The sequence below is a fragment of the Sorex araneus genome, chromosome 3, assembly GCF_027595985.1.
Source record: "Sorex araneus isolate mSorAra2 chromosome 3, mSorAra2.pri, whole genome shotgun sequence".
Lineage (NCBI taxonomy): Eukaryota > Metazoa > Chordata > Mammalia > Eulipotyphla > Soricidae > Sorex > Sorex araneus.
In genome coordinates, this window is record NC_073304.1 from 119,113,128 (window position 1) to 119,125,789 (window position 12,662).

General features: G+C 49.5%; 1 protein-coding gene across 1 annotated transcript in view; it reads left to right on the forward strand.

Moving 5' to 3' along the window:
• Positions 1–7,462: 7,462 nt before the first annotated feature.
• Positions 7,463–12,662, forward strand: part of PSAP (prosaposin) — a 32,898-nt gene continuing 27,698 nt past the window's right edge. Inside the window, exon 1 of the mRNA XM_055133205.1 lies at positions 7,463–7,591. Within this exon, the coding sequence (XP_054989180.1) occupies positions 7,552–7,591 (40 nt within the window). The 5' untranslated portion in view covers positions 7,463–7,551. The remainder of the gene's footprint in view (positions 7,592–12,662) is intronic.

Sequence of the window (12,662 nt, forward strand, 5' to 3'; positions counted from 1 at the left end):
TGGACTCAGGTTGGAACGAGGATTTTCTCTTTGCAGGAAAGGAGAGGCGAGCCCCAGGCCTTACCCAGGGGTTTCAGGGTTCTTGTCTCGCCTCTCAGAAAATTTCAGGAGTAGACAAGCAGCGAAGTAAGCAGATTTTATTTGGGGGTTTTTTGAAGGGGAGGAGAAAGAGAGAGAGTAAGGCACCCAAGGGAGAGAGCGGGCTTCCCCCCAAGCAGGGAAGCACAGTGGCATTTACCACTGGCTTTTATATGCATATTCTTAGGGGTGCCTTAGTCTGGGGGTTTCTGACACGGGTGGGGTTGATCAGGTATTGTAACAAGGGGCAGTCTCAAGTTTCTGGTGAATCTCTTTCAAGTCCTTAATTGTGTGTCTCTCTCTGTTCATCTCTGTAGGGGTCCATCCTCCTTAGGGTCTGCTAAGGACTGGCGCCAGGTGGGGTCTTATCAGGCCTTAGTTCCTGTGTTTTCAACTTCAGGGCTATTACTTCCCAGGAAATTTACTGCCATTGCCTTGGGAGGGACTTTCCCTATCTGCCCTCCTGTGTACATCATGCACGTGTGTGGTGTGTATGTGTGTGTGTGCTGTGTGTGTATGTACATGCTTGTGTGTGTGTGGTATTTGTGTGCATGTCTGTGTGTGTGCGCATGTGTGGTATGTATATGTGTGTGCTGTGTATGTTCGTGCTTGTGTGTGTGGTATTTGTGTGTGTGTCTGTGTGTACATGCATGTGTGTGGCATGTGTGTATGAGTAAATGCATGTGTGGTGTGCATGTCTGTGCATTTCTGTGTATATGTGCATGCGTGTGTGTATGAGTGTGCATATATATGTATACTGCAGGGATCAAACCCAGACCCTTGAACTAGTGAGGTATACACTCCACTCCTGAGTCAAATCTCTGTCCACCACTAGGAAATGGAGACACATCCCCTGCTCATGGATAGGGAGAATTAACATTATCAAAATGGCAATACTGCCCAAAACACCATACAAATTTAATGCAGTTCCTATCAGGATACCCATGACATTTTTCAAAGAAATAGACAAAACACTCCTGAAATTTATATGGAACAATAAACCCCCAAGAATAGCTAAAGCAATCCTTGGGAAAAAGATGGGTGGCGTCACCTTCCCCAACTTCAAACTCTACTACAAAGCAGTAGTAATTTAAACAGCCTGGTCACAAATCACTAATCACAAAATCCCGTTGATCATCGAATTTTTCGAGCGGTCTCAGTAACTTCTCCATTCGTCCTATCCCTGAGATTTTAGAAGCCTCTCTTTACTCGGCCTTCCCAACGATGCCACATTGGAGGCTCTTTCAGGGTCAGGGGAATGAGATCCAACTTGTTACTGGCTTTGGCATATGGATACACCATGGGAAGCTTGTGAGGCTGTCCTATGTGGGCAGGAAACTCTCAGTAACTTGCTAGTTTCTCCCAAAGGGAGAAGTAGGTTATAAGATATTGCTTCTGGGAGCTTGCTTTTAAGTCTATGGATGTTGGCCGTTGATGGGATTACACTCACCTGGGTTCTTCTGCCAGTACATTCATGCGTGAGGCTTGTCTGAACGTGTGGAGAGGGGCCTTGAGCATAGCTGTGGCTAGGTTCTAGTGGTGTTAGGCCGCTGGGAGCTCTGCTCCGAGCAGGGAGGGAAGCTGGAGCCCATCCCCTTCGAGGGGCCCCGGGGAAGACAGCCAGGCGTGCAAGCAAGAGACTCTCTTGGTAAAAAAACAGCATGGTGTTGGGATAAAAACAGACCCGCAGACCAATGGAACAGAGTTGAATATTCTGTCACAGACCCTCAAATATATGGCCACTTAATCTTTCACAAAGGAGCAAGAAATGTGAAGTGACCAAGCAAAGCCTCTTCAACAAGTGGTGCTGGGAAAACTGGATAGCCTCCTGCAAAAAAAATGAACTCGGACCTCTGTCTAATGCCAGGCACAAAAGTCAGATCAAAGTGGATTAAAGACCTCAATATCAGATATGAATCTATAAGGTTCATAGAAGAAAATGTAGGCAGAACTCTCCATGACATTGAAGCTAAAGGCATCTTTAAGGATGAAACAGCACTGACCATGCAAGTGAAAGCAAACATAACAAATGGGACTACATCAAACTAAGAAGTTTCTGCACTTCAAAAGAAACAGTGACCAAAATACAGAAAGAGCCCACAGAATGGGAAAGAATATTTACCCAATACCCATCTGATAAGGGATTAATATCAAGGATATACAAGAGACTAGTAGAATTGTACAAGAAAAAACCTCCAACCCCATCAAAAAATGGGGAGAAGAGATGAACAGAAGTTTCCTCAAAAAAGAAATACAAATGGCCAAAAGGCACATGAAAAAATGCTCCACATCACCAATCATCAGGGAGATGCAAATCAAAACAACAATGAGACATCATCTCACACCACGGAGACTGGCACACATTCAAAAGAACAAAAGCAACCAGTGCTGGCATGGATATGGGGAAAAAGGGATGTTCCTTCACTGTTGGTGGGAATGCTGACTGGACCAGCCTTTCTGGAGAACAATATGGACAGTCCTTCAAAAGCTAGAAATTGATCTTCCATATGACCCCGCAATACCAATTCTTGGAATATATCCCGAGGATGTAAAAAAGCACAGTAGAAATGACATCTGTACTTATATATTCATTGCAGCACTGTTCACAATAGCCAAAATCTGGAAACAACCCGAATGCCCTAAAACAGATGACTGGTTAAAGAAACATTGGTACATCTACATAATGGAATACTATGTAGTCATTAGGAGAGATGAAGTCATGAAATTTACTTATAAATGGATAGACGTGGAGAATATCATGCTAAGTGAAATGAGTCAGAAAGCAAGGGACAGACATAGAAGGACTGCACTCATTTGTGGAGTGTAAAATAACATCACATGAGGCTGACATCCAAGTACAGTAGATACAAGGGTCAGGGGGATTGCCCTCTAGCTGGAAGACTGCTTCATGAGCAGAAGGGAGAAGGCAGATGGAATAGAGAAGGGATCACTAAGAAAATGATGGCTGGAAGAACCAGTTGGGATGGGAGATGCATGCCGAAAGTTGATAATGGACCAAACATGATGACCTCTCAGTGTCTGTGTTGCAAGCCATAATGCCCAAAAGTAGAGAGAGAGTATGAGGAATATTGTCTGCCATGGAGGCAGGGGGAGGATGGGAAAGGGGGGTATACCTGGGATATTGGTGGTAGGGAATGTGCACTGGTGGAGGGATGGGTGTTTGATCATTGTAAGATTGTAACCCAAACATGAAAGCTTGTAACTATCTCACAGTGATTCAATGAAATTTTAAAAAAATTTTAAATAAATAAATAAAATAAAATTTAAAACAAAACAAAACAAAAAACAAATCTCTATCTACATCTAGAGTTTGATTTTGGTTTTGGTTTTGTTTTTTGGCTCACACTGCATGATGTCCGGAGACTGACTACTCTCAGCCTGGTGTTTGGGCGTCTCTCCTGGGAGAGCCTGGAGGACCATGAGGTGCCAGACCCCAGGTGTCCTGCATTCACATCAAGCCCTCAGCGTATTGTGCTTTCTCTCTGTCCCTTCTTCTGTTTCTGACTGAAATACCTCCTACACCCAAGACTACAGGGGAAAGAAGAAACTTAATGCCATAGGCCTGAGTGCTGCACGAACATGAAACACAAGAGCAAGTCATGCGAACAAAGCTTCTCTGACAGTCTGGGCTAGGCAGGAATGGATGGGCTGGGGGCCTGGAGAGGGGGAGGTGACTCCAGACTGGCAACGGTCTGTCCCTGCTGTAACAGGAGAGAGCCCCTTCTGTAACAGGTCCACTCAGGGCTTCGCATGCACTTCGCATGCTGGAGCCCAAGGCGCCCTCCCCGGCACCACATGGTCTCCAGGCACTAAGCTAGGATCAGTCACCAAAAACTGCCCCCTCCCAGTCTCCCCCAAATCAACTCAGGTATGAACTGTCTCTCTGTTTGTTTGTGTTGTTGTCCTTGATATTATTTGTGTTGGGGCCACTTCCAGCAGTACTCAGAGCTTACTCCTGCCTCTGTGCTTAGGAATCCCTCCTGGCAGGGTCCAGGGAATCATAGGCAGCAGCGGGGGTCTGGCAGGGGCCAGCTGGGTGCAAGGCAAGTGTCTTACTGCTGCCCTATGTCTCCAGGCCCTGAGCGCTCGCCCTGGGCCAGCCCCAGCTGCATTCAGTTAGGTAATTAAGGCAGATGTAGCAGTTTCTCCTACCCCTTAAGACGATGCCTTAGTTCACACAGACCCCGTACATGGCGGGGACCCTAGATGCAGCCGGGGTGTATGGTGGCTGTACTTTCAGCATATGGTGGCTGTACTTTCAGCCGGCTAAATACGTGCCGACCTTTGCATAGTCATGCAATCATCTAATGAGACATTTCTTAAAGATATCCTGTGGTCACTCAAGAAACACCTGACTGCTGTGAGCTCTGGGATTCAGAGAACCCACGTGGGGTTCAGGGGGCCCGCATGGAGCCAGGATCAAACCTGGGTCAGCTGCGTGTTAGGCAAGCTCCTACCTACTGTGCTATCGCTCCAGGTACAAGGTTTGCATTCTGGGAGAATTGATCCTTCATTAGTATTTTTGGTCTGGGGACCTCTCCCTGGGGTGCTCAGGGGTCACTCCTGGCTCTTTGCCCAGAGGCCTCCCTCAAGTAAAACCTGAGCTCCAGCCCTCAGTTTTCTCCCTGGCCCTGTGAAAATTGTTTGTTTACTTAGTGGTGCTGGGAATTGAACCCAGGGCCTCACCCATGCACAGCAAGTGCTCTGCTTCTGAGCTATGCCCTCGAGCCATACTTGAGGGCAACTCCCAGAGGTGCTCAGGTACCCTCTGGGACTTCTGAAAGCAAAAAGTGCTGTAAGCTGCTGAGCCAACACCCTGCCTCCAGGGGCCAAGGGTCATCCTTTATTATTATTTTTTTTTCTTTTTGGGACTTACCCAGCCAGGCTCAGGAATTACTTCTGGCGGTGCTGGGGGAGCATATGGGATGCCCGGAATTGGCCACTTGCTAGGCAAATGCCCTACTCCCTGTGCTATCGCTCAGGCCCCCAGGGTCAGTCTTTTGACATGTGGATTCTCATCTGTAAAACATTACCATATTTCACCTATAATTATCATGCCCCCTTTTTTTTTTTCTATTGCAAAACTTGGTTTATTAACTTTGTACTTTTCATTGTCTGTATAACCATCTGTAAAATATTTCCATATTTCACCTGTAATCACCACACCCTGTGTTTTTTTTTTCCAGCGCAAAAATTGGTTTACTTTGTACTTTGTATAACCATTGCATTGTGTCATATGATTCTGTTTCTCCTGCATTTGTTTTCTTGCACACTGACAAAGGTCACCCTAGAATTCTCAATGTGGGTGCATTGTATTTCTAATCAGATTGCTGGAAACACAGCTGATGTGGTTTGATTAGAGTGCGCAATGCTTCTGGCACTGTCACTCAACCCAGCGAAGGACCCAAGGCTCACTGGCTGCCCAACCCACCAGGTTGGTGATGGAAGCTGCTACAACTCATATGATATGGTGAGATTGGTGCCATATCATATCATCTGGTGCCAATGAAACTAGTTCATTTTTGTTTTTTTTGAGGGGGGGAATGGTTGGATCACACTCGGCTGTGCTCAGGGCTTACTCTTATCCCTCCTGCCTCTGTGCTCAGGGATCATTTCTGGCAATGCTTCAGGGGCCTTACGGGGTGGCGGGGTTTAGCCAAGGTCAGTCACATGCAAGCACCTTACTTGCTGTACTATTGCACCAGCCCTGAAACTATGGTTCTATAGCTCACCTGCCGGTGACAGGCTGAAACAGGAGGCTGTACTTGTTTTAGCAGTTTCTGATAAACATAGTAATGGAACGTTTTCTTAAGCATAAGACACAACAGGTAGGGGCTGGAGTGATAGCACAGCAGGTAGGGCGTTTGCCTTGCATGCGGCTGACCCGGGTTTGATTCCCAACATCCCATATGGTCCCCTGAGCACCACCAGGAGTAATTCCTGAGTTAAGAGCCAAGAATAACCCCTGTGCATCACCAGGTGTGACACAAAAAGCAAAAACAAAACAAAACGACACAACAGGTAGATATTCTCGGTGGCCTAATATCACTCTTGCAGCCCCCAGATGCAAATCCTGCAAATACCACCAGAATCATTTCTACAACAGGGAATGATTTGCCGTGATCACCAATTGTTGCCTGCCTGCCACCACCCGCCTTGTCCCACACATATATACTTGTTTTTGGGAGACCCTGGTGGTGCTTAGGGCTTAGTCAGCACCTGTACTCAGGGATCATTCCTGGAAGACTTGGGAACCACATAGGTGCCAGGGATCAAATCTTGGATGGTCAAGTGCAAGGCAAATGCCCTACCCGCTGTACTTTGGCTCTGGCACACTCCCTGAAAATATTGTTCCCTTTGGAACTGTTATGCATGTGGGCAATTAAGAGTCCGGACCTTATACCACACAAAGCAGTCGTCAAAAGCTTCAAAAAGACAGAAGTTTGAATGCACTGGATGGGTCTGAAAATGGCTCTGTGACAGAGCCATGAAGTGAACATCATGAGAGGCGCTGAGAATGGTGTTGAGATCACAAAACCAAAGACAGTGGCACAGTCTTCAAACACAGGTTGACATGTGTAAATACACACTTCATAACACTGTAGTAAATTTTCTCAACAATAATGCATTAATCAATGCAAGTAATGAGTTTTTTTTTCCAGACAGGAGAAATACACAATACACTGTCACGAAGAAAAGATGTGTATTGGCTAAGACTTTAATTTTTACATATATTTACGATCATTCCATGTTTCCTAATCTTGCACCAAAGACAAGTTTAAGAATAAACACTCTGGGGCTGGAGCGACAGCACATGGGGAGGGCTTTTGCCTTGCACGCGGCCAAGGATTCCTGGCATCCCATATGGTCCCCCCAGCACCACCAGAGGTAATTCCTGAGTGCAGAGCCAGGAGTAAGTAACCCGAGCATCGCCAGGTGTGATCCAAAAAAAAAAAAAAAAAAATGAATAAACACCCTTACACACACAAGCTTCACATAATGCTCTCACCCCAGGTTTCTGTTTAAAATAAATAAATAAATAAATAAACAAAAAGGCACCAAAAGCAAATCTGGAATCAGGCAGTGAAATACGATATCTGAGCTCTGGACCTTCAGATCATGAAACTCACCTGCGCTAAGGAGGTAATCCCTAAAATACGGTATTTGAAAGGCAGTATGTTAGAAATAAAAATGTGTGGCTTAAAAAAAAATACCCTTTTAAAAGGACCTAAAAAATACCCTAAATACGCTAAAAAATTCTCTAAAAAGCTCAGCTGAAGAGAGCTCACGCTTAGCGCCAGGCCCCCGGCTTCGCAGAGTCGCCCCTGCCCGCGCGGCCGCGCAGGCGCGCTGGGCGGGGCGCGGGGCGCGGAGTGCGCGTGCGCGCGGGCGGCCTTATAGGCGCGGCGTCAGCTGACGCTCCGCATTGCAGAGTCCGAGCGGCGCGGCGCCATGTACGGCCTCCTCCTGCTGGCCAGCGTCCTGGGCGCGGGTAAGCGCCGGGCCGGGCCGGGCCCGGACAGCCCGGGGACACGGGCCGCCGTGCCCAGCGCGCGGGGCTCCGGGGCTGGGCGGGGCCGCGGGGCGCCGGGATCCCCGGATCCCCGGCACCGGGCACACAGGCACCGGGCACCGGGCACACGGGCACGCGGGCGGGGACGGCGGCCGCGGGCACCCCAGGGCGGCGGGCGGGGCGGCCGCGCGTGCCGGGGCCCCGCCCCCACCCCCGGGCCTGCCCTGGGGCCGTCGTGCCGCTGGCCGGGGTGGACACGCCGTGACCCTCTGCCGCCCAGCCGCACGTGACCCGGCGACCGGTGCCCGGGCCCGCGGGACGCGGGGGGCCCCGGCTCCGGTCTCCCCAGGTTTTCACAGTGAGCCACACTGCAGGAAGCAAAATACCTCATTAATCAGGGTGGAGGGGCTGGGGGCGGTGATTGATTGATTTCGGTTTGGGGGCCGCCACCCCCCCCCCCCGGCGGTGCCCAGGGCTCCCTGCTGGCGGGGTGCGAGGGATCGAACCCCGCTCGGCCGTGTGCCAGGCAAGCGCCCAGCCCCCTCCGCAGGAGCGACGTCTGTATTTGCTCATGGTTTGTACGTGTATATAGTTGCTTGCAAACGGGACTTTTTTTATTGGGAGGAGGGTGGTCGCAGGGTTTTCCCCCTTCGAACAGGCCTCATTACGCCTTGTTGACAAAGCGCGCAGCCGTTGGTGGGTTTGAGCAGTCGCCCCCCTTTCCGGGGAGGGCGTCAGTTGGTGGGAATGCGCCCGGGAGCGTAGCCCACCTGCTGGCTGCAGGGAGGGGGCCCAACGCGGGTCTCCGTGGGCCCGGGGAGCAGGTGCAGCGCCCGCCCGAGTGAGCCGGGCCCCCAGGTTCAGCTCAGGTTTTCACCTTTGTTTCGTGGCCACGCCCGCCCGTTGGTGCTCAGGGCTTACTGCTGGCTCTGTGCCCAGGGGCTCACTCTTGGCTCCGGGGTCCAGATGCAGTGCCCGGGATCCAGCCCCACTGCTGCAAGGCAAGGGCAAAGGAGTGGGGCTGAGGAGTTGGCACAGGCCCACAGTTTGGTGGGGGGGGGGGCTAGATTTATGTTTATACCCGGAGGGGGCGCGGATCTGAAGGTTTCAGGGTAATAGACCTTCAAAGGGTAATAAACCTGACCTTTAGGCCGTAGGTTTCAGTTTTTATTTCGTTGTATATGAAGTTCACGTTATTACAATATGTGATCATCCATATTTTATTATTTTATTTTTAATTTAATGGTTTTTTGTTTGTTGTTTTGGGGTCATACCTGGCAGTGTGCAGGGCTGACTCCTGGCTCCTGTGCTCAGGGATCACTCCTGGTGTGCTCAGGGAACCATATGGGGTGCCCGGGTTGGAACCCTGGTCAGTTTGTTTGCAAGTGTCTTAACCCAACTGTCCTCTCTCTCCAGCCCCTGTCCCCATTTTAATACACAGTGACAAAATGAGCAACACAGTTGATGGGGAACCAGATACATCGATGGATGAAATGGACTTAAGATGTGTTACTCATGTTAGCTTCCAGCCTTTCCCAAGAATGTCTGAGCCCTAATTAAACCAAGCTCTTAAACTTGCTTCACTCGGAGGCTATGAAAGGCGGTCTGCTTATAAAAAGGCCCTTGTTTTTATAGTTGCTGACGAGAACTTCTTGCCAGATTTGATACTGTGATCTGGGTGATAAATCAGTGCTGGTCTTGAAATTTTTTCTACTGGTGGAGAGCCTTTTGATTTTTCGGTGAAGCAGTTCTCTTTTTTTTTGCAGTGAGTCACTCCCCATGAGACCCTGACATTTCTGAATCACCCTGGTGGCCCAAAAGGAACTTATTTCTTTGGGAGTACAGAGCTGTCCCCTGGTGTCTGGGTTCACCAGGATGTCACATAGCCCAGAGACCCTCTTCACAGGACTCCTGAGTAGGTGGGAGTATTTAATTACGGCCTTGCTCAAGCCTCGCTCCTGGGCCTTTAGGATTATCCCAAGGTCATACTAGGAATGTTGTGAAGGCCCATTTGCCCCCCAAGTTTCTGATGAGACTGATACCGAGCTTGTTACAGAAACTACTGACTTGTATAGTGACTTGTAGCATCCTTTGCTCCTAAGAGGCACTTAGAATTTATATTTCCGCACTGTGTCCTCCTGAATCTGGAGGACTTATATTGTATTTTCATGAGGTCCTACTGCTAGAATCTTAGCTTACTATATTTAAAAAAAACAAAACAAAAACTCCTATGATTATTCTTTTCCCCACCTGAAAAAATAAGTAAAAATCTATAGAGAGAGTTGCAGATGGCTAGCCTGCCCCGTCTCCTGTCCTCTGGGGAGTCCCAGGCACAGCGGTGAGGGGGTGGGTACTATTTGCAGCTCTGTGATTGCTGTTGGCCCTGCTGGGGACTGGGGAGTGGTGCTGGGATCCAGCTTGGCACTTCCACATGGGAAGTGTGCCCCCCCCTTGCTTTGAGCTCGCCGCAGACGAGTCCTTTGTGTCTTGGCCCCCTCCCTACCCTGATTCCTGGCAGCACTTGGACGGTGCAGTGCCCAAGATCTAACCTGGACTTCTGCCTGCAGAGTGTGTGCTCAGCCCTTTGTGCTCCCTCCCTGGCCCTCTGAGCTAACTGCTTTATAAGGGGTGATGACAGCGAGGCACCCCCAGAAGTGACAATCCCAAATCATAGGTACCCTTTACTGAAGACGTCAGGATTAGAACCCAGATTCTAGATGGTGCTTGCTTATCCATATCTCTCCATCAATAAGTACTTGTGCAAAGCTACTGATTTTAGTTAATATGCAGAGGGCATGTTCGTTTGCATGTACCACTGGGTGAATTAGCATCTGGCGTACACACATACCAGTTCTAAGCAGTCACCAAAAGCAAGGAGTAGAATGTTTGTACTGAGAAGCCCCCTGCCTTCATCGCTGCCCTGTCTTGCCTTCAAGGAAATCATAAACTTAAAAGTAACCATTTCTGGGGCTGGAGAAATGGTATGGTAAGGTGCTTGCCTTGCACTGAGTGGACGGTGGACTGTTTATTTTTCCTGGGCACCCCATGTGCCGTCCCCCCCACCCAGAGTGCCACTTGCAGTGATTACTGAGTGCAGAGCCAAGAGTAACCTCTGAGCATAGTGGCCCAACAACAAACACAAAGGAACCATTTGGTGAAATTCTGGCTCTCCATGTAAAGCCTTACTGCTTGCTATCTTTCAGCTTTTTATCCATGGAGTCATATTGTAAGGACATACTGTGTGATCCTCCAGTGAAAAAAGACACATCAACAAGTGATCCCTGCTATCCCTGGGTGTTCCTCCCTCCCCCAGAAGGCACCTTGGGTGTTAATGAAGTGATAAATGTGTCAAACTCTTTGCAGGACCTGAGATGTGGCCTGCGCTGGCTGATGCTACTTGGTTCTCACTGTCCCTTCTGTAGTGACTCACTTCTAAGTGGGGTTTGCCTACCACTGACGCATGCAGGCACCGTAGGGACGTTTTATATATTTGGGCCATACCTGGCAGTGATCCTTATTCCTGCCTGTGCTCGGGAGACCGTGTGGCTGCGGCAAAATGAGTGCCTTCATTGCTGTCTACCATCCCTCCGGCCCCGCAGCTTATTTTTATCTGATGCATAACCTGCTGGAAAGCAACAAAATGCAGGATCTCACCTGCTAGGAATTCAGACAAAAACCCTCCTGTCGTTCAGTCATCAGTCATCAGTTTCAGGCTACAAACACGTTATCGTAATTTTTTGTTATTGTTGTTTCAGTACCACACTTAGTCCTGGCTCTGCACTCAGGAATCATTCCTGGTGGTGCTTGGGGGACCATATGGGTTGACCAGGATCGAACCTGGGTCAGCCGCATCCAGGGCAAATGCCCTACCCACGGTACCATTGCTCTGACCCCAACATAATGTAATCTTGAAGAGTTTCTATTAACCAGCTGAAGAATTATAATCACGTGTGTTGAAGAGCACGGTGGGAGTTTTCTAAAACAGCTAAAGGAGAAGTTGCTCCTCCGAGTTCTGGTTGTGAAGCTGGAGCTGCCAGCCCGATGGGAAGGAGGAGGCCCGGGGTGATGCTGCTGCGGGAAGCACCCACCCGGGAGGGCTGAGACTGTCTTGAGGCCAGCACTAAGCTCTCTAACCTGCGGACATGCCCGGTTTCAGGGTGCCAGGCTTAGTCTTATTCTCTGGGCCCTGCTGTCAGGAAGGAAGCTCTGGGGAGAGATCACTGGGCACGTCTGGGTCCTTTACCCCATGGTTTTTGGTTCACACCCACTGGCACTTGGGCACCAGGGTCGTGCTGGTGATGGAGGTGGGTGGGGGAGAGGTGTCTCCTGGCAGTGTTTGGGGGGTGTTTCTGGTGGTCCTTGGGGGACTGCGTGGTTCCAGGGCTGAGCTGGGGCATCTGCATACTCCGCCTGGCTTTTTCTTCTTAGGGTTTTTAATTTTTTAATATTGGTAAATAGATTAGGATGAAGAATTTGTTGAAATATTACGGATTGCCTTTTTGTTCCTTGAAGTTCTCGAAAATCACCTGAACTAAGGCTTTTGGTGACAGTGCTGAAAAGCTGCCCAAATTATGAGCTTTCTGGATGGCTCTCATTGATGGGACTGTGGAGTTGAAGCCTCACGAGGGCCGGGGAGATTGTAGCTGCACATCCTTTATTTGCATCGATTCACAGTTCCCTGAGCACCAAGCTGGGAGAAGCCCCCAGCACTGTGGGGTGTGGGTCCCCTAGAGAGAGAGAGAGAGAGAGAGAGAGAGAGAGGGAGGGAGGGGGAGAGGGAAAGAAGGAAGAAAGGAAGGAAAAGGGAGGGAGGGACAACAGCAGGAAGTTTAACTCTTCTACTCCTGCATGGCCTGGGCCAAGTCCCTGAGCCACTTCTCTTCCTCTTCTGTAATATGGGATTCATGATCATGCCCATCTAATTGGGTATGCTGAGGCCTGAGTCCATGACCAGATAAGATGGCCTGCAGAGCAAATGTCCACCAGGCCTTCTGTGTCCACAGCCTGACCCCTAAGCACAGCCTCTTCTGTCCTTGGTTGGGCAACAGCC